Raw genomic sequence first — 27,336 nt, 5'->3', positions numbered from 1 at the left:
TCTTAGATTTCAGTATGGCTTCTGGAAAGCAGGAAATGCAACATAAGCGCAACGTATGTAAGATATTTATAGTGATATCTTATTGTATGTTCTAAATCATATTGTGGAGAAACTAAGTGTGTACTAGAAACAAGACATTTTGTTTTCCTGTCTGTAGTTGTTTGAACCACATCTGATGCTCTTCTCTCTCTTCCTTGATCACATAGGTAGATCAGAAAAGGCTGTTTCAAAGTTAGAATGCCATATGTTACAAGATTTTGAATATGATCTGGACAATATGATTTCTATTTTTATGTAAAGAACAGCTTATCTTGAAGGCTGCATTCACATCAGCTAAAAAGGAAAACTATTGGCAGGTTTTTTGGTCTATGAGTTGATTTATTTACTTATTTTTTTGTTTTGTTTTAAATTGACCGCATCGACCTGATTGCTGTCTAACAGACATAATCTGTGAACTCATCTCCTAGACTCTAGGCCTAATTAGTCTAAATGCTTTCTTGGTTTGCTACTAATTATATGCTTAACTGTTTAGTTATGATAGAGCCCATTTGAAGCGTAAAATAGAATTCATTCTTCATGTCCTTTAATGTAATTGTATTTTATTTTATCATTGCAATAGACAAGGATAAAACAATTTTTCCCTATTCTAGAGCATAGGAAATATTTGAATGACTCTGAAATAGGAGGAATATTCAGGACAATGTAGTATAAGTCCATTAGGAAATGTCAAAAAGCATATAAAGTTTTGGGAACCAGGAATGACATATATAAAGAATATCTGAAAGATTTTAAAATTTTTTTTTGTTTTTCTGAGGTTTTTTTTCCAAATTTTCTTTAAATTTTCGTTAGTTAACAATAGTGTAGTATTGGTTTCAGGAGCAGAATTTAGTGATTCATCACTTAGGTATAACACCCAGGGCTCATCCCAATAAGTGTGCTCCTTAATGCCCATCACCCCTTTAACCCATCCCCCCACCCACCTCCCCTCCAGCAGCCCTCAGTCTGTTCTCCACAGTTAAGAGTCTCTTATAGTTTGCTTCCTTCTCTTTTTCCCCCTTTCCCTATGTTCATCTGTTTTATGTCTTAAATTACATATATGAGTGAAACCATGGTATTTGTCTTTGACTGACTTATTTCACTTCACATAATACACTGTAGCTCCATCCATGTCGTTGCAATGGCAAGATTTCATTCTTTTTGATGGCTAAGTGATATTCTATTACACACACACACACACACACACACACACACACACACCCCACATCTTCTTTATCAATTCATCGGTCAATGGACATTTGGGCTCTTTCCATAATTTTGCTATTGTTGATAATGCTGCTATAACCACTGGGGGTTCATGTGCCCTTTCTAATCAGTATTTTTGTAACCTTTGGGTAAATACCTGGTAGTACAATTGTTGGGTCGTAGGGTAGCCACCCTGAATGCACCTTATCTTGAAAGAGATTTTTTAATGAAAAAAATTATACACTTTGCAGATGGCTTTTGCTCCTTTTTATAGATTTGACCAAAGAGTCACTGAAGAAAGTAAATAGAGCAAGTGCATTTTCTAATCTGATACTTTCAAATAGAAAGAATTAGATCAGTATTTCCCCCTCATCCTTAGTCGATTTCATTTGATTTTCAGCTGACATCTTTTGTTTAAGAGAATGAAATTGATAGCAAGATAAAATTTTGGGGAATTTCTCTGAAAATTAGTGAAGCTACTAAAAATTATATTTTAGTAGAATTTACCTCAGTTGAATAAGTTACATATTTGGGGTATGATGATCTACAAAATAAGCAGAAGAGATCAAATATCCAAAAATAGAACTAAGATATCTACCAACTTAATAAAGCACGCAAGTATGTGCCACAGCATGTAAAAGCCAGGGATGATTATGAAGAAGTTAAAAAAAGAGCAAAACCAATAAATAGCAAATTAATTAGGAAAGAAGATGAAATACCACTTGGAAAATTGATCACAGAGAATGGAAATTTCTCTTTATTTATCATTTTGCAAATATAATAGGAATAAAAGATCTTGAAGGGCATTTCTTTCAATTAGATTAAGAAGAAAAGGCAGTAATTGACTTGATATTTTTTTCTGTACTTATTTTGTAATAGTGAATTTTTACTTCTGAAGAAAGGTAGAATTTTTATTAATAAAATAATATGTAGGGGATTTTTTTAAAAGTTAAATGTGCTTACACATTAAATTTCAAATGTGTATCAAAAAGGAGTATTGTAAAATTCGGTCAGAGTTATTATTACTCCCTCCACTCTTTTTGTTGACTCCTGGAAATCTGAGAAGAGGGTCATCATTGGGATAATTGAAATAAATGGTCATCTAAATTAGGTGATTGTTTCCAACCTACAACCTACTGATGATTTACATTAAAGAAATGAAGGCATGTAAACAAAGTCCACTCAGTGTGGAACACCTTGAACATTATCAACTATTTAATATCTCTTTGCAAACCAATTTATCTTGCTGATGCTGGGCACTTGTTGAACAGGGATGAGGGGAAAGAATGGTTATTTAAAGGAAAAAAAATGATCTAGAAGCCTGCAGAGGCTTGAGGCACTGGATACTAACTTAGTCTCCTTCATAAGTTGGTTAGAGTCCTAACTATGCGAGCAGAAAGAGCCAATAGTGTGAGCAAAATAGCATTTGCAAAATAAGAAAGATACAGCACTGAAAACTACTCTGTCTGTGAACTTAACTGAGAAAAAAAATGAAAAACAGACATGCAGATCAAAAACACTTTGTCAGGTTAATCTGATCTTCTAAATTAGACCAATATATCCAGTTGATTGACAAAATGTCTATATATGTTAATTATAATAACTTTAGTGAGCTCTTGAGTCCATTCATTTATTATATTTATTATTAGGCTATACAAGTGTGGAATGGAATAATTAGTCTTTATCAAGGAATATAATTGGCTGTAGGTTTGTATTTACAAAGCAAAGGACAAGAGGCTGCCACAAGAAGTGGCTTGTAGAGGTAGGGCCTAAATCTACTCACAACTTTTCATGGCCCCGGGAAAGACCCTTTGCTATGGGAATGACTAGCATGCAAAAGTGGATAGAGGACACTAACATATACTGAGATGTTATCGGGCACATGGAAATAAAATGACAAATGAAAATAAACTGGTCCCTGCTCTTGCAGACCATTAATGACATTGTCTTAAAATCAGATAGGATACAGAGATGATTTTAAAAACCACAAAGAGGAGAATGCCTTGAAAGGTTTTTTTCCCCTTGTTTATCTTATAAACAACAATTGATTTATTTGAAGAACATCGGAATATTCATTAATTCCGTGAGTAGGTAAATCTAGAAAAGGTGTACTTGGGTTAAAAGGTATTTTGAAGTCAAAGGTGTAAAATCTGTAATCCTAAATTACCTGCATCTATAAAAGGGGACACAGATTGTAGTTTTCATTTGATTGACTGCTTGTAACAACACTCTGAGGTAGGAGGTCATTTCCTCTTATTCACCAATATAGACGCTGAGACCAACAGAGGTTAACTCATTTGCTGTAGTTAACAGAGCTAGTAAGTAGAGGGATTTCTATCATAAATTTCTTATTTTTCCTACTGTTTCATATTACCTCATAAAGACCAGTATAATCAAAATTCAAAATGTGGTGAGTGGGTTATTGTCCTTGAGTTTAGACACAAAGAGATCATGGTTGTATATCATTTAGGATTATGTCCAGCTATAAGTAACAGGGAAAATAGCACTTGTTTAAACAAGACAGAACTTTATTTTTCTGTCTGATAAAATCCAGAGGAGGCAGTCCAGGAATGGTGCAATGGCTCTTCTTTACTCTGGCCTAAGGTACCTATGCTTTTTAATACTACTCTGTTATCTCTAGGGTGTTTTTCCTGGTTCCAGAAGGCAGGTAGAACTGCAGTTACCACATTTGCCTTTTAAGTGGCCAGATGGAGAAAAGGATGAAAATAATAGAGACAAAGGGTTCATATCCATGTCTTTTAAAAAATGTTCCTGAAAGTTACCACCCTGTACATTTGTTTACAATCCTATTGGCAGCTCTTTTTAGACACAAAGGAGTTTGGAAAATTAAGTCTATTCTGGTCAGCCACATGCCTACTAAAAATCATGAATTCTAATACTGTGGAAAAGTGGTGAATTAGTACCGAGGTACCGCCAATGGTCTCTTCCCAGACAGCGTTGATGTGTGGTTGGGCTAGAAGACAAATAGAAGTCAAGATGTGAATGGCAATGAGAGAGTAGAAGCCGAAATGCTCTTCTAAGAAAAGGTTGGCTCTGAAAGAGAGGGTGGTTTACCAAATGACTCCCATACCTGAGTCTGTCTCATTCGTAAAAGCATTTGATTGAAAGACTATCATAAAACTCACATATTAAAAATGACTACTTCATACAGAAGATGAGCACACAGGACTGTCATAGAAAGTCAAAGGCCAGATGTTTACCAAGTGCTTAGAGTCATGTTAAATGAGATAGGTTTATCCAAGGATCTGGCAACAGGTTTATATCTTAATATAAATTCATTATGTTGTACCTGGGCACATTCTTTTTTTGTTTAGACCTGAATTGTAATGCAAGACAGTTTGAGTAAGACTATAAAGCAAGACACAGTTTGGAGTGTTGGCTTTCCAACTTACTATGTCTGTGACAATGGGCAGGCCTTTTAAACTTGAGACTCAGTTTTCTTTTCTGGAAAAAACAATGGGAATAATATAACTTGCCTCATGGAGTTATTGCAAGAATTATGTAAGAACATATCCAATTTGTCTAGCATGGTGGTTGGCTCATAATAGAAATGATAAATGTTAGGTCTCTTCCTCTCTGCTTCTAAAAAGAAGACTGTTTATGAACATTTATACACTTGAGCCATTATGTCTAAATGTTTCCTTTATCATAGCTCCCTGTTTCTATCCAAGTCCTTGATGGTAGTAACATAATTTGGGGAGTAAAAATAAACCACTGAGAACAGAATCCAAAAAGCAGATTTGTTAGAACTAAATTTAAAGAGCATCTCAGGCTATGATTTTCACATTGGTTCTAAATATATCAAATTTCTATTTATAATTTTTCGCACAAAATGTGTTTTGATATTCAAAGCATGCGATAAAAGTTTAAAGATGAAAATATTTTCAATTCTTTTTTGCATTTGCATGTATTGAAGGTTTAAAGATGAAAATATTTTCAAAAAAAATTTTTTTTGGCATTCATATACAGGAGTAATAATGAGAGATCTCTCAAAGTGAGACCAGGGCTTGTGGCCAGAACAGACCCTTGGTGGTTAATTTGCTCCTTATGGGGCCAGAATTCCACTTCTGTTTTGGAAAGTTTCTAGGTCTAGATAGGACTCACACTAAATCATGAGTGATAATTTAGTTTATATGTAATGCTTAAGGACATCACACTTTATATTAGTTAGATTAAAAAAAAAATAAAGACTTGTCAAACAGATCTACTCCTTTTCCACCGTAAGGTAAGTTCCTAGTCAAAAGCTACAATTTTTTTTTATCTTAGGCAACAGTGTGTAGGAGTTCTGCTTAATAAATACTGATATTTTATTGTTTAGGGAGTGATGAAATACAGCCACAGTTTCCTGATTTATGAGGGTTTTGAAATGAGTACTTACCTCATCTTGGATCTGCTGTTTTAACACTGATGCAGTTAGTCTCAGATGGTCTGTTTTCTCTATTATGGAAATTATCCTACCAGCCCATGTGGAGAGAAGCAAGAAGCAAAACACCCTTACCGATATCTACCTTTTATGCACATTTATTTGAACATAAAAATAGAAGGCATAGCTTTTGTTTATTTGAAAAAAAGTTTTCCCAGTTGTACTTTATTATATCCCATATAGTTTCCTAGAGTGGCACTTCACAAAATATTAAAAAGGGAAGGCTTTATGCACAGCTAATTGGGATTATTTTATGGGTATGTCCTTCTTTGGAACGAAACTCAGTTCAGATTGGTTTAACAAACATTGATGTTAACCTAAGACAGATTTGGGCACCATGCTATGCCCAGTGGGTACTCAGAGGATGCAGAGCCAGCCCCTGTCCTTCATGAGGTTTCAGATGATTGAGAGAGAAAATAATATTTAGAAACAAGTTGTAAATCAAAAATGATGACTGAAAAATGAATCCTGCTGATTCACTAAATGCAGTCTGCAGCCTCTGTGTTTACTGATTCCTGATGAAGACTTGAAATGAGTGGACGGTCTGCATCCGTGAAGATGTCTGATAGAAGCAGAGGCTGATTGAATTAATTGGAAGGCAACAAGAGAGGTCATCTTGTCTGGTCCCTGTCCCTATGAAGGATGGCATAGAAACTCTCCCAGACAGATTGTGACCTGCTTTAATCAGCCACTGGCATTATACCCACGCCTGTGCTGTGACCCTTAAAATTGGGAAGAAAAGTGAAAGACCCAGTCAGTCACCCAGAGGATTGACCACATTGCACAGAGGCAATGATTGTTTTCCTTTTTCATCTGGGTGCTCCAGTATTACACACAGATGCCCTAAAATTTTCATTTAAAGAATATGCATCTTATATTTACGGTACTTCTGGTTTCTTTTTTAAATTGAAATCCCTGTTATAAAGCCCTTTGCTTTTCTATTTCTGACACTTTCAGCCAAAAAACATGGTTCTTTGAATGTTGTTGGTTTTAACCAATAATCCTTTTTATGGTGGCATGAGAGAACGTTACGGTAACCCACACCTTCTTGTTATTCACTTCTTCTCATAATTGATTTAATTAATCTCTTTCAAGGCTTTCAATTCCTCATGGACAAAGCCACTTTGAGATACCCTCAAGGTTTACTTATCCTCGATGGAACTTAGTTACAAAGGGAGAGAAAATGCAGCTGAAAAAGGCAACATGATATAAAGGGAAGAATCGTGGAATTCGGTGGTAGGGTTCTGTTTCTAGCTGTGCCTCTTCATGATATGTCAGACCTGAAAAATCCCTCAATGTTCCTCTGCCTCAGTTTCAACATTGGTAAAATAAGAAGACTGGACTAGGTCAGTGAGTTTCAAACTCTTTTTGATTAGTGATTTATTGTGTATGGTAACCCCGTACACAGGTGCCTTTGCAACTGTAATGACAGTTTCAAGAAACAACACTTCCCGTTACTATGTGCAATGCACTGATTTCTGTTTTCTAAAAATATGCTGTTTGTGATCCACTACAGTGATTTTAAAACCACTGATAGGTCATGTCATGAAGTATAAAAAGAGCAGACAGGATCATTTTGAAGATTGTTTTAATGCGAGCATTCCTATTTTATTAATTCCAAGTTTTCGGGTCTCATTGTATGTGTTCTTATAGCGGCATTATGTCATTGTTGACAAAATTTTAAGAGTGAGAGGGTAGGGGAGTGGGAAGGTGGAACTAGAGAGAGTGGAAAGGGGGAAAGTTCTGTTTTCCTATGTGCATGCTTAGTGCAGACTGTCTTATTTACTGTTCATCTTTTTTTTTCCAAAGAGAATGTCTGAGAGAGTATGATGAATGACTTGCAAATAGAATGACTGAAGCCAGTTGCTGACCGGTAGCATAGTCTTGGAAATAATTCCTGTGCCATCTCTTTCCCTAGTTCCTGGGTTGTAGTTCACATCCTAGGGAGTTTGTAAATAATAATACAAATAATGAACCCCAGGAGAAGCCTTGACCTGGACTTACAAATGCCACAAATCAGGCAGGGTACATTCCTGATGCACTAAGGGAGCAGACAGAATTTTCAGGTGCAGGCTAGTGGGGTTTCCCTGGCCTATCTTAACAGGAACAAATCCACCATCTTCATCACCCATTAGGCAAAAATGTGATCATCTGGTGGGAGGGACAATATATTTCTGGCCTAGACAGCATCGTTGGTCTCATTGAGCAGCAGGGTCTGCCCAGATACATGAGCCAGAGACCTAGAAGTCACTCTTGGCAGCGCCCTTTTCTTTAGCTCCATCCAAATCCTTTTAATTATGTCTCCTAATGTCTCAAATGCATTTATACTTCTCCATCTTCATCATCACCTTAGCCCGTGCCACCATATGCCCTTGTTCAGATTATGAAACAACCTCCCAACCAGCCCACTCTAACTACTCTTTCTTCCTTCCTGTCTTCTGATCCAGTGCTCTTTTTGAACTGGAAACCCAATTATTTCACCTTCCAATGGCCTCCCACTGCGCATAGGAAGAAGACAGATTGATTCCAGGTAGCCTGCAAAGTCCCTTAATCTGCTCTACCGGCCTCAGGCCTCATCAGGAAGGCCACACTCCTTCCTGCCCAGCTCCAGCTACCTGGGCATTATTTCAGCCCCTCATACTCTTCTTACCCCTTTGATCACTAGGCCTTTGCCAGTGCTATCACCCTGCCTCTTGTGTTCCCCCTGCTTCCCTTTATCCTCTAATTCACAACCATTTTTCCATTAGATCTTAGCCCCAAGTGTCACTCCATGACATCAGCGATGAGGTGAGTTTTAGTTTACCATTGTATCTAGCTCAGTGCTTAATATATCACACAAGCTTACTGAATGATGATAATAAGGTAATAATAACAACATCCCCTTATACAGTATTTACTGTCTTCAGCACACTCTTCAGACTGCCTTATACAATTAACTCAATTATGACAACAATCCTATGGGAGAGATACTTATTATTCCCATTTGACAGATAAGGAAACTGAGGCATAAGAGATTAGAGACTTTAAGTCCCATAACTAGTACATGGTGTTATGGATTTGAACCCAGGCAGACTGACTGCAGAGCGGTTGTTGCTAATCATTGAACTAAGTTGCCTCTTTCATATTTATTGAATGAGTATATGAATATATATCCTGGGTTCATGTTGGGATTTCTTTTGTTTGTATAATTGGAAGAGTATTGCATGCTGTAGAAGCTTAAGTATGTTGTAGCCCCACAGAACAAATAGTTGTGTTTATTCACTATATAATGAGCTAGATGCCCTGCATTTTCTCACTTAATTCTCACTACAGCCATGCATCATAGGTATAAATTCCCATTCTGTGAGTAAAGAATAGGAGATTCAAGAAGGATCTCAAGTCTTGATCTGTTGATATCAGAACTCATGCTTCTTTTTTTGCGTTTTTCTTGTATTTCTTTGTGAGAGATAGAATTTAATCTGGGCCTTCTATGTTGCATAGAGTTTATATAAGGGGAGAAGAAAATGTCAACATTTTCTTCTCCCCTTATATAAGAATGAATTGAAATTTAATTATACCAAGATTAACCAGTTAAAAATAAAATGAAGACATAAATTGTTTCATAAAGCTAGAAAACACAAAATATTGAGGGGTTTTAAAAAGAAATGCATGAGTGACATAGGATTCCAAAAGGAGATTTGAATAAATGGAGACACTGTGTCCCCAAATGGGACACTTAATATTGCAGCTATTTCAAGTCTTCTGCAATTAATTTTAAAAACCAATACAATTCTAATAAAAGCTCCAGTTTTTTTGGAAGTAGCTTAAATAATTCTGAAGTTTATCTGTGAGAACTATCAAGAATTTCAAAAAATAAGAGTATTGATAGAACTTTCATGAACAGATGGTAGAGCTTATTATAAAATTACAGTAATTGTAACAAAAAGGTAGTACTGTATCGGCATGTCAAGAGACAAGTGGCCTAGAGCAGACACTCCAGCCATATATCCAAGAAGGTATAAGAGTTTGATATGTGTTAAAAGTGACATTATATAAATTAATGGGGAAAAGAATATCCATTCAATAAATAGTGTGGAAGAATTGGCTCATAATTTGGAAAACAATGTTAGATCCCTACTTCGCACCAAGTATCACATTGAGTATCAGAAAAGAGTTAAATGCAAAACTTGAATCCATTGAACAAACTACAATGCAAGTATCAAAACCGTGCTTTCCTACAATATCAGGAAATTCTCACTATAGGTGAAGTGAATATAGCATATTAAAAATATATACACAGAATCTTCTTAATTTTTAAAAATAAAGAGGGAGAATAGAGAAATCCTGTTAAGGACATAGATCACTATGCAAATCGTGGTTAACATGGTGGGCTAATAAATATTCTTTATTTTCTTCATGATACTTTTTTCTCACATTTCTACTAATACTGATTAGCTTTTGGAATCAGAAAAAAAAATTTAAGGCAGATTCTAAGCCACATTTTAAGGTCTGCAATGACTCTATAACATATTTTGGGGTGGGAGGGGGCATTATAAGTCCTGTCTGCTAAAGGAGATTTATGGAAGGAAAATTGGATTCTTCTATGGGAGAGTTTGAATATGCTTTCAAGAGAGAAACTCTGCTACTAACTATTGAGTTAACTCTGTCAATAATCTTGTACACTCTTGAATCAAAATTTGTTTCTGATATGCAGGATCTAAGATAATTATGTAGAGAAATGCAACTATCTGAATTTAATCAAATGCCTTTTCTTTGTTTGGGGACTTAGGGATATATCTATGAAATAATTTCCTCTTCTGAGCATCTTTTTTTAAAACTGGTTGTTTTGCCTGAAGATACACTCTTAATCTTAGTTGCCTCTTACCTTAGGTTTTTCAGGGTTTTAAAAACCCTAGGGCATTGCATGGAAAATTTAACACCTGAAGGGGACACCTGGCATGTGCCTGAAGCACTTTCCATTTCCTGCCAGGCACACAAAGGAGAGAAGTCATTGTGGGCTGCTGGAGCACTCTTCGGGGGTTGATTTACAAGTGTCTCGGATGTGTCCTCAGGCAGCTAAGAGCCTTCAGTTCTTGGGACTATATTTAAATTACAGAAGAAAGAGAGAGCAAGTGACTTTCAGCAGAGGACCCTTATCTTCTCATTTTCTCTGCCATTTGTAAATAGATAAGGTATTGGCTCAAATTAGTTCATTAGTCCAATACATCTGTTTATACAGGTCCTTGACAAAGCCTGCTGCAGAATGTACAAAGCAGAATCTTAGGTGTCGAATTCTCTTTTGAGCTTGATGTTACTTTCTCGGAGAAATCTGGCAGACACGTCCATGCATATACACTCTCACCTTCAGAGCTAAAATATTCTATTAATTTTTATAATATTAATTTATAAGTTTTATTAGCTTTGGTTTTCACCGCAAATATCTAATCATCTTGCTTATGAATTTCAGTTGTATTATGCCGATTTTATCTCATGTGTATGGCTGAAATCTATAAGCAAGATCAATTGTTTATACTTCAGAAAAATGTTATATAAATGTATTTCCCCTTTTCGCATATTTTAATATAAATATTGCCATTTGTTAATATTTATTAGTATTTCTGTAAAAGTGTATATTATTTTATAATATTCTTTAATTCCTGTTCACTACTCTTTAAAGGTACACACACACACACACACACACACACACACACACACACACAACCTCTACCTGCTGCTTCACATAGGATACAAATCAATTATGGGTTTAATGGCTAGAAGTTAAGCAGAGAAGGGAAAGTTAAGCCCTAGTTGGAAGAAACAAAATTTCACAAAGAAGGAGGAGGTGTAATAGTAAATGGCCAAGGTTTTGAGTCAGACTTGACTACCATTTACTGCCGTAACTGTGTGATCTTGGGTGAATTATTCAGCTTTTTGAGGCTTAGTTCCTTTATTAAAAAAAGGAGTAATAATAATTTAGGATGAATGAGATGCTATTTGTGAAGGATCCTGTCCATCTTAATTATTTGCATCCGTTTACTATTCTGACCTTATTTCCCATAATTGGTTTCTTTAACCATTGGATCAAAAGAACTGATACTTTTCTCCTTCATGAGGAAATAGATTTGGTATATAGCTCAAGTCTAAGAGGAATGAAAATGTAGTGACTCAGTTAACCAGACTGACAATACAGGAAAAGAAATCCAGGCTGACGTTTGGTATTTTGTTAGTGTGGAATTTCCAGGTCTCAATGGGAGCCCAGTTAGTTGATATCCCAAACTGTTTTGAATCATTTTTACTGGTATTTTTTCACTCATACCATTATGCAATCTTGCAGTGATCTTAGTGAGTATAAAAAGAAACAAATAAGAGAACATACCCTAGGATCCAGAACCTTAGAACTGAAGGGACCCTGATTGATTATCTCGTTCAGTCATCTAATTTCTACTGAGAAGTAAACAAATGCCAGACAGTTCATAACTTGACCAAGGACACAAAGTCAGCGGGTCATTCTCTCAGAACTGGATTGCAGGTCTTTGACTTCTCATACCATTGGTCTCAAGACAGTGCTGCAAATGGTACTTTACTCCAAAGCAGCTTAAATTCTTGCAATGTCATAAATAAATGATCAGCCATATTACTGTTGCATGATTACTCTAAACATTTGGATCTTTTGCTCTTTAAATAATTCAACAAATTTATATAAAGTCTATATACTCTGTTAGAGGATATAATAAATACTGCAGAGTATTAAAAATCAGTTATTTTAACTGAGGTCTTAATACAGTAGGAGAACTGTCAGAAACAAACCTTGTTAACCTGATTTTCCAAATTCTGTTAATGCTGCCAGTGTTCTACTACCTAGCCTAAAACCCCTGGGTTGTTGATTGCCTTCAACCCTTACTCCCATATTTAATCAGGTGCCCAAATACTGTCAGTTTGACATCTGAAATATATTTTCTCTCATTATTTTTTCCCCTCCTGTTTCAACTTATATCTGCCCTGCCTCCCAGCTTGTATGTCTGCCTTCAAATTACATTTGCTTCAATTTATTACACACATACTCCCAGAAACATTTTAAATATTGGTCATGGCTCTCTGTTTCCAACTGAACAATATTCAGTATTTAAGCATGGCATTAAAGATGCTCTAGGATTTGATCTGGAATGCTATATTTTTAAAAATTAAATATCAGTGCTCCAGCCTCATTTGGTTTGACAGCTTACCTGAAGTTTGGAGGCTGAGAAAGAGGCATCCAGGAAGGAGTGAAGAGAGTTACAGAGTGAACATCTAAGTGAGTCCAGCGGTGGGACAATTATGTTACATTCAAGGACCTACAGTGGAGCTGGGAGAGGCAGGGTGGTACAAGCAGAGGAAGCTGGAAAGATGGGGTGTCCCATCACAGAGGTCCCTAGGGCAACTTTCCCAGCTGAAGGCCCAGGCTTCCTGAAGTTCAGGAATGTGCCCAAGGCCAATTGCCTTGAGCCATGTTAGCTGGAACCTGAATCTAGGTCTGCCCCACTGGCCGGTCTTCTTTCTCCGTAGCCAGCTGCCTCTCTCAGTCAGTTTGTCTTTCTGCCTCACCACAGGGCCCATGTTCTCATCCCCTGCAGTCTGGGGTTGCACACACTACATCTGTGAATCCTACTGCTTTGGAGATATTCCCGTATAATTGAATATGCTTGTACTTCTATCCCATCCTTCCCCCATTGTATCCTTGAAACCAAGTCAGTTTAAATTCAGTAAAAGGTGTCTTATGTTGGCTGACTTGATAGCGACTCCTTGTGCCGTTCTTTCTGGTTCTCGCTGATTGTCCCTGGTGTGGTTCACTGATTTCAGTCACCCACTGTGCAGTTAGTACATACGTGTGAGGTATTAGGAAAGCTTGATGTAGGACATGACGGTCTTTTCTCTGGTGCATCAGGTAGCGAGGCATATGGGGTTGTTGTGGAATTCAGAATGACTTGTAAATCTGGTCCTAGGTGCATAAATGTGTTCTTAACAGCTCACAGATTCTCTTTTTCCTCCCGGCATCCTCTCAACAGTGACTGCAAGAAAACAATTTAATTCTTTAAAATAGTTGCTGCATACTTAAGAAAAAGTAAAGGGAGAAACTAAATAAATACTTTTTAACCTGCAAGTTTAGAATGTGGGATTATTTCTGCTAGGACTATAGTAAAAGATGAACCAATTGGATATTTGGGTTCTCAGGAATAAAACAACTGAGAGGACTTCCTTTTTTTTTTTTTTTCTTTCTTCATTGAATCGACTGGTTTATTGGCTCATCATTACATTAACATACTTTCAGGAAAATGAAAATAACCCTAATTTCAATCTGTAAAACTAAACCATACCCTGAGAAATGAGAAATTTTTAGAAAACAAAGCTCAACAGCTATCTGTCAGTCAAAGAATTTAAAATTCACGTCAAGCTCATCTTAGGAACTCACATCGTCATAGATACACACTTTGCAAACGGGAGCAGACTTGCCTTTTCAAAACCAAGAAAATACACGGTGATGTTCAAAAGACCTTAATTGAGGTGCATGTGGTACTGCTTAGACCAGTAAGGACTTACTCTGTTGTCCAGGATCATGAGATACAGTCAGATGTTTTAGATTTCATTAATGAAAACATAAAACAATCTTGCTATAAAATTTATGAGGCTGACTTCATCTCTCACCATGCCAAAACTTTGCTATATGCTGTTAATTTTAAGCTACACACTAAAGCACATCACAACTTTACAGTGTTTTAAATAGATGGCTGACATATAGCCTTTGACAATATTTAGCACTTTATAGCAATACATTAGTGCTAACTTTAGAAACTATAGCATAATGAAACTTTACAGCCAATTAGGTTGATGACTCACTGTCAGCCTCTTAAATTCCTCTTTAAGATGAATTAAAAAAGCAAATATAGGATGCAAGGAGCACACTGTAGCTCTTGTAAAATCTTTAAGTGTCGTCATGAAGTTGAAATGTTAGGGAATAAAAAAATATATTGTCTAAATGGCCCGGAAATAAATAAAATTATTTCTTTTAAAATTTAGAAATGGTGATAATGTTCAGTCTTTTAGTTTGTCACCATGTACTTACATAGATTGATGGAGTCTTACAATGTTCATTGACTCCCTTGACAATGGTCGCTAGATAGCCTTCTGAACTTTTATTAAAAAAAAGAAGTGCAAAGTTGGGACATATTTAATCTCCACCCATACTACTCGTTTATAACTAGTTAAGGATAAATAGTTTGACAAGTGAAAACTTAAATACGTCCCTTTCATAATATGCATGGTATTTGAGAATTAATTATAAATCCATTATGTATGAAGTTGAAATTGTTTTAGGAAAAATCAAGCAAGAATATGCTAATAAATTAGGGTATCTCCATTAAAATTTATCAGGAATGTATTGTATATAACTTTATCCCAATTATTGAATGTTGAGAAATATCTATAAATTGGTAGTGAGGTTGCAGTAGCATTAAAATAAAATCATAATTTGTTAAATCCAGAACTCTTTGGAATAGAGTAAATTTAAAAATATAAAACATTCGTATACAACTATCTCTTACATGTATTGCATGGATTGTGAAAATTTTCCAAATTCTTTAATGTTCTCACAGCCATTTCTTTCTTTGAATCAATTTGGCTTGGGCATTTTTGCCATTTCTATGCCTGCTGTTCATACTCCACCCAGTGGTAATAGAGATAAAGAAATTCTCTCTTTTCTTTAAAGTACACAAAAGAAAACAAATCAGAAAAACAATATTCACAGAAGTGTGGTGTGTGGTGTGGTGTATGTGTGTATGTGTGTAGCAGAGGGATTTACAGAGCAGAATTACAAAAAACATAACCTGGAAATTTAATGTTACAGACTTAATGTGTCCCTTCCAAATTTATATATTGAAATTCTACCCCCTAATATGATGGTATTAGAATGTGGGGCCTTTGGGAGGTAATTAAGATTAGATGAAGTTTTGAAGATAGAGCCCTCGTAAATGGGATTAGTACCCTTAAAAGAAGTCACCAGAGGGATGCCTGGTGGCTCAGTTCGTTGAGCCATACTCTTGATTTCAGCTCAGGGTCGTGATCTCAGGGTCATGAGATTGAGCCCTGTGTCAGGCTGAGCATGGAGCCTGCTTAAGATTCTCTCTCCCCATCGCTCTCTGCCCCTCCCCCACTTACTTGCTCACATGCACATGCACTTTCTCTCTCTCTCTCTCTCTCTCTCTCAAAAAAAAAAAAGTCAACAGAAGTCTGTTCTCTTCCATGTAAGGGTATAATAAGAAAATGGAGGGGCGCCTGGGTGGCGCAGTCGGTTAAGCGTCCGACTTCAGCCAGGTCACGATCTCGCGGTCTGTGAGTTCGAGCCCCGCGTCAGGCTCTGGGCTGATGGCTCGGAGCCTGGAGCCTGTTTCTGATTCTGTGTCTCCCTCTCTCTCTGCCCCTCCCCCGTTCATGCTCTGTCTCTCTCTGTCCCAAAAATAAATAAAAAACGTTAAAAAAAATTTAAAAAAAAAAAACAAAATGGAAAATGGCTGCCTGCAACCCAGAAGACACCCTTCACCGGCTGTTACCCTGAGTCTGAACTTCCAGCCTCAAGAATTATGAGAAGTAAATTCTGTTGTTTATAAGCCACCTGGTCTTTGGTATTGTTATTGCAGCTCGTACTAAGGCAGTTAGATGTCTGTATTTGCAGATTAGTCATGTCCCCACATTGGGAGATGCTGATTTGGTAAATCTGGAGTGACCCTAAGGAATCTGCACGTAAGAAGATAATCAAAAAGTGAACAACTGCTCTGGATGCATATCTTCATTTCCAGTTATTAAATCAGTGATGCAAAATAAATGAAACTGGGATCTTCTTATAGACCTAAGGACCTACCCTCAAAGTAGTTTTTTCCATCTTGTATCATTACGTTTCTGTGTCATTTTGCCTCTTTTTTTCAAAAGCAACCATGCTGGTCTACATAGGACTATCGAGGGTTTGGTCCTGTATCCTGAGACCAACCTCAATTCTGGACTAACCAGAGTGGCCGGTCACCAGATAAGATCATTAAAGAAACAACTGCATTTTTTTGGTTCCTGTGACCATTCTTCAATATTTATTTATGAACTGTCTACTTCGTGGTTAAAACTACAGGAGAGAAATTTTTAGCAGAAGATGAAAGGGCTGTTTTCATAGGTCACTTAATGACATTCTGGACATAGCAATGCTGTCCTAGTACCCAGGAGACAAAGTGCCACACAGAGAAAGGGAGAAGATAGTGCTCCCATACCTGCACGGATCTTAGTTTAGATCATACAGCTAATGCAGGTTGAAGGAATCAATATACCTTTTGGCACCTTGTATGTGCTCTTTGCGAGAACTGATCTTTCCTCACTGCTTCCAAACTTATATAACCCTCAATTGGAGGTTTTAGGGAAATGAAGTAATTCCCTATAATGATAGCGGTTTTAGATCTATTGAGATTGACATAGAAACAGACTACATAGAAATATGATAGGCAATTGGAAATGTGGGCTAGCAGTTAGCTGGCAGGAAAGTCCTAGAAAACTAATTTATCAGACTTCTAGAGTCTATTATGAGTTAAATTGATTACTATAAGTTGATCTAATGTTTTGGACTCTAAAACCAACCTCTTTGAATTCAAATATATATGTCTAGACCATAGAAATAGTAATAGTTAAGGTGTTGAAAATGAATGGATTATGAGGTTGGAGAGAAAAAGGGGACTCAATCTTGGGGAATGGAAAATTGAGTCATCAAAAAAATCTGAACAGACTTGTCTAAAAAGGAGGAACAGAATTCAGCATTATGACAGACTGCAGAGAATAGGGAACCAACCAACAGCATCTAAAGGATCAGCATGTAACAAGTGATTAAGACCAGAAGAGAAGATGTTCAGTGATTAGATGGATAGAATGAAGGAATTGACTGTCACATTTATCTACAAGAAAATCAGTGGTTTTATCAGACTATAAAAACCCAAATAGAGGGGCGCTTGGGTGGCTCAGTTGGTTAAGCATCTAGCTCTTGATTTCAGCTCAGGTCATGATCTCATGGTTCATGGTTTGTAAGTTCGAACCCTACGTGGAGCCCCACATCAGGCTCTATGCTGACAGCATGGAACTTGGTTGGGATTCTCTCTCTCTCTCTCTCTCTCTCTCTCTCTCTCTCTCTCTCTGCCCCTCCCCTGCTCATGCTCTTTCTCTCTCACTCTATTTCAAAATAAATAAATAACCATAAAAAGATAAAGAAAAACCCAAATATAAAACAGCCATTTTAATTCAGCTGACTAGTCTCAAGAAAAATATTTGTTGAACTTAAAGACTACTTATTTTTTTTTTTTTTTTTAAGACTACTTATTTTTTAAAGGTTACCAAGTGACCTCCATGGGAAAGTTTCAAGTGTTTGCTTTAGGTCTCTCCAAGCGTTAGTGAATGTATAAAGTTTGGTAGGGTATGGAAGTGCTGGGAGATCCTTTTTGGTTCTGACCTCAATATCATTTCTGTAATTTTTTCTTGTGCACATTCTTGCCATTCACCATACTTTTCAGGGGAATGAATGAATATTGGGCTCCAAGTCTGAGACCTTGGAAGGCTTCCATACCTGCCCTCTGTGCCCAAAGTGAACTTCTCCTCCTCCATGAGTCTCAGTTTCCTCATCTTCAAAATGAGAATGTTGTATTATAACTATTATACATTATCTGATTTTAATATCAAATTTATATTCCATTTTAAATTGTAAGCTTTTATTAAATATTAAATGATAAACACCATGCTAAAGGCAATCCCCAAAGCCAATTCTCAGCCTTAAATATGCCCAAACACAGGTACAATTATTCTGAATGACAATTATTTTGAGAGCTCTACATCCTTTTAACAGAAAATTAAAATAGGAAATTGATGAGGATTTAATGTACAGCATGGTGACTATGGTTAGCAATACTGTATTGTATACTTGAAAGTGCCTATGAAGGAAAGAAAAGGAAAGGAAAAAAACAAGGGAATAAAAGGTTAGTCTATTAGGTAGTAGATATGTTAACTAACCTTATTATAGTAATCATTTCTTCTTGAACTGAGTTCAAGAAAAAAAGTTAAGTCGAATGATTCTTCTAAAGATAGCTGGTTTACTTAAGGAAATACTGTCATTTAATATATACAAAAAGGGTGCCCAAGTAAATGAAGCACATTCAAAACAAGAATAGATATGGGAGGAGGGAAAAAAGACCTTACTTTGAGACACTAATTAAATGATGATCCCAGAATTGAAGTAGATGAAAAGGACAAAGTCTGCACATTTTGCTTAAAAGATCAAGTCACAACCAGAATGTTATGTAATTATTAGAATGTACAATGTAATAGGACTCAATAAGGTGGAAATAAAGATAATGAAACTATATGTTTTTATTTAGTTAATATCTTTTTGTTGCTAATGGAATAGTTTCTGTTCTTTCCAAATAAAAAATTCAATACCCAGTTTAAAAGCCTGACTCAGTAAGTATAGGATTAAAATAATTGGGAGTAAAATCAAATAGTTTTGTCTCATTAAGTGTGCCTCATATGTGGAAATCTTAGCCCTAATGCCATGTTTTAGTGGATCTAACACCAATTGATGGTTTTTTTTTTTTTTAATTTTTGCAGGGCTGGAGAGAATTGCGAGGGATTCATCTTATGAACAGGAAGGAAAGGTCCAATTTGTAATTGATGCAGTATATTCCATGGCTTATGCCCTGCACAACATGCACAAAGATCTCTGCCCTGGATACATTGGTCTCTGCCCACGAATGAGTACGGTGGATGGGAAAGAGCTACTTGGTTACATTCGGGCCGTCAATTTCAATGGTAAGTTACAACTTTTTTTTTTTGTCATTAAATACTTTAGAAGTGACAGAATCTGTCCCCTCCCCCCACTAAATATAGAAGATACACAACAGTGGAAAGCACAGGATTAGAAGCAGTTCCCCTTTTAATCAGAAGTGTGAGTTTTTCCACCTGCTTTTAAATCTCAAACATATTTTCTGTGCTCCTGAAAGAAACATTAATCTGCTCCTGAAAGAAGCAGAAGTTAAAAATAAGCCTCTATCAATCAAAATATTCTACTTAAATATCACTATTTCAGAAATAACTTAGGAGGCTCATTTGGAACCATTGACAACAGATTAGATTTCTTTTAAAATGTTTTGTTTGTGTCATTATTAGAGAAGGAATTGTAGATATTTTGTTTTGAAACTGATTTTAAGCTTTTTAAACAGTAAGTTGACCTGAGGAAAGTAGATGATTTGGAGTAGCTATACGTTTACATTCTAAAAGTGCCATGTTAAGTTTCTGCATTTTCTCTTTCCTTGTATCACTTTCAATGATTTGGTCAATTTAAAGCAATGAGCTGCATTGTGTAAGATAGAACCACATACAACGCAGGGTAGATGGGATTTGCCTCCTGCTGAAGCAGAAATGCTGCTTTCTGTAAGTGTCACAGAAACTGATACAGAATATGCTGGACCCATAGTATTCGGCTAAGAATAGCCAAATGCCTGTCTGAAGTGATGGAATTATTGAATGCTGCTGCTCTTTCATGAAAGTTGTAATGGTTGCTGCCCATGATTTTGACCATTATTTTCAAATGAAATGTTAGAATGCTCTGAGCTGTCTAATTCTTTCTGTTTGGCTGTAATCCACACAATGGACATGCCTCCGAGCCATGCATGGCGCTGCACTGTCCATCATAATACACTCCAGTGACCTCAGCTGCCAGCCTTTCTCAAAAAAGCACAAGGTCATCTTCAATTTAGAATTCAAGTGGAAACTTCTTCTTTTGCTTTGTGCAGGCAACATGAGGCAAAATTTGGTTTACATTCAACACAGAGTATCCTCGTTTTCAGCAGAATTTTTGTGAGACATTACATAACCATCCTTTTGTTATGAATATAAATATTAAGGGAATTTGAAAATAATTTTCTTGCAATTATAAAACTGAGCAAAGGAGGGGTATTATAATGCAAGGTTATTTATCCTTACATGAGGTTGGGAACACTCCATTTATCCACGTAGTTAGGAGGTGTGAAGAGGAACGCAAATGAATGTTTTCCTCAATAACTGAAGCTCACCTCCAGACGATGGGAAAATCTTTAAAGAAATACCAGATTAAAGTATTTCAAAGGTAAATTACCAGTTTCTCTCTTATCTTAATCATAGATAAAAGCCAAACCCTTCCTTGATGACTTCTATTATTATACCATACTGTAATATAATGATGCTATTAAAGACTATTAAAAACATCTTAAAGCCTAATGATTATTAAGACAATTTGCCTCTAGACCTCAGTGATTTCTGAGTTCTTCTGTCCACTTTTTAGTCTTTTTCCCCCTTTCACCTTACCAAAGTGCTGTTTTTGTGATTGTTTTGGGGGCTGATCACTTCCATAATTTGCTTCTTTCAACCCACTACGGACAGAGAAGTACATATAAACTTTCATTAATTTAGTCGAGATGTATTCATTGAGCATGTAGACTGTGTTAAGCATTCTGATAGGTGCTAAAGACGGACTACTAGTAGTCAAAGCAGATATGAGATTTAGAATTTCTTGGGGGAATTTAGATGTGAATCAGAAAAGCACACAAAGGGATAGTAATATAATCTGTAATGAGGGCTAAAAGTAGAGGTGTGCTGAACTGAGAGTTTGTAATAGGGAAACATCCCTCCCTCAGTCTTAACCGACTGAGCCACCCAGGCGCCCCTTATAGGCCATTCGTGAGATTTGTTCTTCATCTTGAAGCAACAGGAGCCCACCAAAGCATAATAGAATTGTGTCTGATACAAGAGTAAGTATACTCCAGATGTGAGGATCACATAAAATACATGAATTTTAGTGTATGAACTTAAAATAGAATCTCTTTGAGCTCCCTGGAGATTTATTTTGCTAATGGCTTGAAACTTGTCTGTATTCCAATAACTGATGATACAAGGTAAGAGACTTGAGCATGAACAGATTATCATGGATTATATAATCCTTCTGAGCTTTAGTACTTTTCAGGGAGTTCATTAAAAATTTTTTTTAACATTTATTTATTTTTTTTTTTTTTTGAGAGACAGAGACAGACTGTGAGTGGGGCAGGGGCAGAGAGAGAGGGAGGCACAGAATCTGAAACAGTCTCCAGGCTCGAGCTGTCAGCACAGAGCCTGATGCAGGGCTCAAACTCACAGCCTGTGAGATCATGACCTGAGCCGAAGTCAGACGCTCAACCAACTGAGCCACCCAGGCGCCCTGGGAGTTCATCAATTTTTAAATTTCATTATTGGCTTATCTGTTAGTGTTCACTAATTATTAATTCCCAGCCTGTTTATGATAAAAAAGATATACAAGGTGGTTCAAATAGAAGTATACTATCTATCTATCTATCTATCTATCTATCTATCTATCTATCCATCCCCTTTAAGGAGGAAGAAAGAAGTATGGTAACCAGAATACAGGACTACATCAGGTTCTGAGCTTCCAAAGCAGCCAAAATGTAAAGAGACATTCAGTGGGATATGTAACTTTCATTATGTGATGGAAACAAGCCTACCTATTTTTTAAGAGAGAATTAATTCTCTTGGAAACTATTTCTAAATGAAATGTATCATATGGGATTTTAACAGCCTCATAAACAATGCTATTTAACAAAATTTTACTGCAAAAGCAGAAGCTTTCTCTTTGGCTGTTTTGTACTTATACCCACAATCAAAGCCAAGAATGTAATGCTTCTAACACTGAAGGGTATTTTATTAAAAGAGTTTTCAGGAGGAGGGAGATAATCTTTGATCTAGATTTGCAACTCTTTCAAGCTCAGATGATATGGGGATTACCATATTCTATTAAGAATAAATGAAGAGCTTTTCCCTTATAATCTGCTTTTCAAACTCTGTCTTCAAAAGAATGCTACTCAGAAGTCTAACATTTCAGCCAGTCAAAATAAGAACCACTGGGTTGAAGGAGAAGCCATAATCTTGGACTCTCCACTTCCCCTAGTGCTACTTGCCTGTCCTAGAGGTACTTTGAAATGTACCAATAGCTACATGGAGTGCACATCAAATCCACAGACTGAAATATCCTTTTTCTTCACAGGGCTTTCATAGAAACTGAAAGTAGACACCTAGAATGTGTGCTGGGAACTTAGCTAACAACTATTATATAACGCTGATTGAGTGGTTTGTGTTAGTGATGGTCAGTGTTCTCACCTAGTGAGATAGCCAACTCACTTCCCAAAGCCTGGAAGTAGGAGGGGAACCTTGGCCAAACCCCAGGTTCCTTGAGATCAGTTTTGAATATTCTGAAGAGTTGAGAATGTACTTGACTAGACCCAGAACTGCTTACTGTACATGACAACAAAAAATTACTACATAATAAAAGTTTTCTTAGAATAGCTATTACCAGTTGTCAAAGAATGAGCTTTGTAAGGCAACTGTCAATTTTGTATAGTGTAGCCTTCCAGATTTTCTGTCAGGATCACTGAGCTACAAAATGTACTCTCAAGTTATTTAAAAAACTGACCCATTGGATGGAATTATTTAGTAATGCCCCTTTCAATATTGGATAATGTCTACCCTAAAGTGTAATTTCTGAGTAGGAAAAAAAAAATTATTGTTAAACTGGTTCTTTCTGGCATTAATGAGATATTAAGGCAAGTTGCTTTTCATGGTTCCTTTTAATTTGAGATGTAAAACACTGTCATTGGTATGAAGGGAGACTCTTCTTCCAATTGTAATAGCAGGAGGTGAAGGACCCAGAACAGCTGGATGCTGCACAGACCATTGGTATAAAATTAAAGGGAACTGTTTAAAACTCAGTCTTGCTGAGATTGTAACCTTGTGTGTGGCATGCCTAATTAAGCAATGGTTTAAAGATACTTGGTTTAAAAGGTCATGCTTCTTCCAGTCTATTGTTAACTGAGAACATAACAATCATCTTGGAATTTCAAATGATGAATGATTAGTATTTCAGGCCAGAATGATTCTAAACACAACTAGTTAAGGGTGAAAACCCTTAGTAAAACTATTAAACTACAAAGTACTATTTCCATCAAAGACTTAAACAACAATGGTGGTTTAATTGAATTCAGTCACTCAAACTGATATTTTCTCATCAACAGAAAACCTGAACCATTTTCTGCATGTGTATTTTAAGTACATTCTGAGTCATAGCATATCTGGAATTACTCATGTGGTCGTTACAACTTTTCTCAACCTATCCTCTGTACTCAGGGAGCCAGAGGGAAACAAAGATCTGCCTTTTGGATTACTTTTATTGCTACCATTTGAACAAAACACTGTTTCTATAAATTTTTAAATCCAAAGATTTATCAAAAGAAAAGCACAAAATAAAGAGAGGAGTTCAGATTTTTCAGGAACTTAAGCAACGATGTCAATTCCTTCCGTCTGGTCTATAGGCAATAAAATATTGATGCTTACATCTTGTATAGAATCAGGGATTTTTCTGTTGCCATGAGAACCTTATTTATCATAAAGAAAAAGTGTTCGATAGAATTCCAGTGGTATCTCCTAACTCCTTTTCTCTGTATTTGAGCTCACATCAGGGGCAGAGCAGGCACAGCAGCATACTAATCAGGAATGTTTGATCGTAGGTAACAGAAGCCCCTTAAACTTGCTTAAGCTAAAAGAATTTATGGGGCGCCTGGGTGGCTCAGTCGGTTAAGCGTCTGACTTCAGCTCAGGTCATGATCTCACAGTCCGTGAGTTCTAGCTCTGCATCAAGCTCTGTGCTGTCAGTTCAGAGCCTGGAGCCTGCTTCAGATTCTGTGTCTCTCTCTCTCTGCCCCTCCCCCACTCACGCTCTGTCTCTATCAAAAAAATGAATAAACATTAAAAAAAAAATTAAAAGAAAGAATTTATGAAGGTATGTCAAGAAACCCCATGGCAGAATACAACAGGGCCTAAGGAAAGGACTGGTTATAAGAACTAAAAACTGGCCAGAAATCCTAACATCTCTCTGTCTGCTTTGTTTCATTCTGTTTATGTTGGTCTTCCCCATTTTTAGGTCCATAGGGTAGGTAGCTGAAGGCCATCTACATTTCTAGAATTTAGCAGCTATTTCTTCAGGGCACTTGCTAAAATTAACATGTATATATTTCTAAGTCCCAATTCTAACTTCTTGGAACCTTGAATCTCATTAGCCAAACTTAGGTTGGATGTCAGATTGGTTCCAAATTATCAAGGAGCAAGTAGGACAGACTTGGTTGTCCTGGGGCACTCTCCATGGTTGAAATACATATTTCTAAATCCCAGTTATAACTTCTTGGAACCTTGAATCTCATTATCCAAACTTAGGTTGGATGTCAGATTGGTTCCAAATTACCAGTGGCAAGGAGCAAGTAGTGCAGACTTGGTTGTCATGGGACACTCCCCGTGGTTGAAAGGGACATTTGGGAACTTTCTATGAGTGACTTATGGGGAAAAGTTGAGCAAAGTGAGCAGAGAGGTGAAAACCCGATAGTGGTGATGCCACTGCGATCTCAGAATCTCATTGCTTCTTTAAGGGTGTGTTTTTTTGTTAGGCTAGAGGAGACACAGTTAAGAATCACATAGAATCTGTGAGAATCTGAGAGAGGAATCGACTCTGGAATTTTGTAATGCTAGTCTTTGTACTGTAGTTGAATTTCCTGACATGAAGAAGAATGGTCAGCTTCTCTGAACTCACCACTGAGATGGTGGTCTCACCATTTCAGTGCTCAATATTCTAAGGAAAATATGTGAACACTTGCCTGATTACAGAGACTAGGATAGAGGTGGAATTTACCAGCATCTTATTTCTTTTTTAGAAACCTTATTGATTTCAGGTACTTAATGCAAATTTCTATTACAATGTTGAGTGTCTCTGAACACTGTAGTCTGATTCTGAAGCAAATTTGTTTGCATAAAATACCTTTAAACTATCTAAAAGAAATAAGTATGACTTAATATTAGGAAGTGTACTATAAACACACTAATAGGTTAAATAAGACAATGATGAATATCTCCTAAGATTCTTTAAAGCTATTTGATTAAAATACATCCCTCATTTCTGTTAGAAACACAAAAACATTAACTAGTAATTGAATAAATGTTTAACATGATAAAGTTAGACTCTTAGACTTCAACCAATTATATACTTATAGTTGTTATTACTATTAAAGAAATGGAGTATTCCTATTACCACTATAATTAATATTCTATAAATTTTTACCAAAGTGATAAAACATGAAACAAAAATAACAGAGGTGACTACTAAAAATGAAAAAGTGGTAGTATGATTATTTTCAAATGATTCGATCTCAAGGCAAGACACTGAAAAATATATTAGAGGTACTTACTTCAGGAAGATGATCAAATAAAAAATTAATATTAAAAACCTGAAGAGCATTCGTTTATACTAGTAAGAAATCATTGACTAATATGTGGGAAATGAAACTCTGCTTCCTTTGCAAAAATATTTAAAATACTTTGCAATAAATTGAACCAAAAAATATGAAAGACCTATATGAAGACAACTTTATTGAAAGACATTCCTTGTTTGTAGACAGAAAAACTAATTATAAGAATAATGTTAAACTTTTCTGAGTAATCTGTATTCAGGCTTAGTATAATTTCAACCAAAATGACAAAGGAGTATTTTCTGGAATTTGAAATAATATTTAAAATTTTAATGTGAGAATAAATTAATAAAAATAACTGAAATGATTTTGAAGAGAAATTTATTTCTACCAAACATTTCATATTTAACCCTAAAGATAAGCTATAATAATCAATCCAGTATGGACCGAGCGCTGAATAGGCTTATGGTATATGGAACCAGACAGAAATAACCAGAAATATATAATGATAATAAATAAATCAGTTTACACATGTATATGTACATATTTACATATGAATTTATGATGTGATAAAGATGAAAAAGGGAAAAGACATTTTATTTATTGAGTATCAATTTACAGTAAGATCAAGTGAGATGATTCCTCCACATAAGAGTATTATCCAGTAGGAACTTATTTTATTTTTTATTTTTTAAAATGTTTATAATTTACTTTTGAGAGAGAGAGCTCACACATGTGCATGTTTGTGCGCAAGAAGGTGAGGAACAGAGGGAGAGGGAGGGAGAGAATTTTAGTAGGCTCCACGTCCAGTACAGAGCCTGACCTGGGGCTCAGTCTCATGGTTGTGAGATCATGACCTGAGCCGAAATCAAGAGTTGGATGCTTAACTGACTGAGCCACCCAGGCACCCCAGGATTTATTTTAGACTTCAGTGAAAAAGAAGCAAAAGAAAAAAAATAGAAGACAGTCCATTAGATTTGAATGGGAAAGCTTTTTGAGTTGGACAGTGAAGGAAATTATAACAGGAAAATAGACACGTTTGATTTAGTAACGTTTTAACACTGTCAGATGTTAAAAATGATCATAAACACAGTTTTAAAACAGAATATAAAGTAAGGCATATATTTGGGTTATTGTGTCAAAGGATAATATCACAAATATGAAAAGAGCCACCAATGATGACATCTTGAAGAAGTCAGTTGGCAAAACTCATAAACATTAGTAAACATTTGAAGAAATGTTAACCTTCACTAGCAATCTAATGAAGAACATTTAATCAACAATAAAATATTGTTTTCTACCTATCAAGTTTACAAAGAC

The 27,336-nt window shown here is 36.2% G+C and overlaps 1 protein-coding gene across 6 annotated transcripts in view; it reads left to right on the top strand.

Moving 5' to 3' along the window:
- GRM8 (glutamate metabotropic receptor 8) overlaps positions 1-27,336 on the top strand; it is a 759,959-nt gene that overhangs the window by 464,943 nt on the left and 267,680 nt on the right. For all 6 annotated transcript variants that reach the window (XM_019452624.2, XM_053896813.1, XM_019452622.2 and 3 more), the window contains exon 7: positions 19,316-19,516. In XM_019452624.2, the coding sequence (XP_019308169.1) occupies positions 19,316-19,516 (201 nt within the window). The remainder of the gene's footprint in view (positions 1-19,315; positions 19,517-27,336) is intronic.

Source organism: Panthera pardus, unplaced genomic scaffold, assembly GCF_024362965.1.
Source record: "Panthera pardus isolate Hobbes unplaced genomic scaffold, ASM2436296v1 HiC_scaffold_8, whole genome shotgun sequence".
Classification (NCBI taxonomy): domain Eukaryota; kingdom Metazoa; phylum Chordata; class Mammalia; order Carnivora; family Felidae; genus Panthera; species Panthera pardus.
This window is presented reverse-complemented; position numbering and strand designations above follow the sequence as displayed.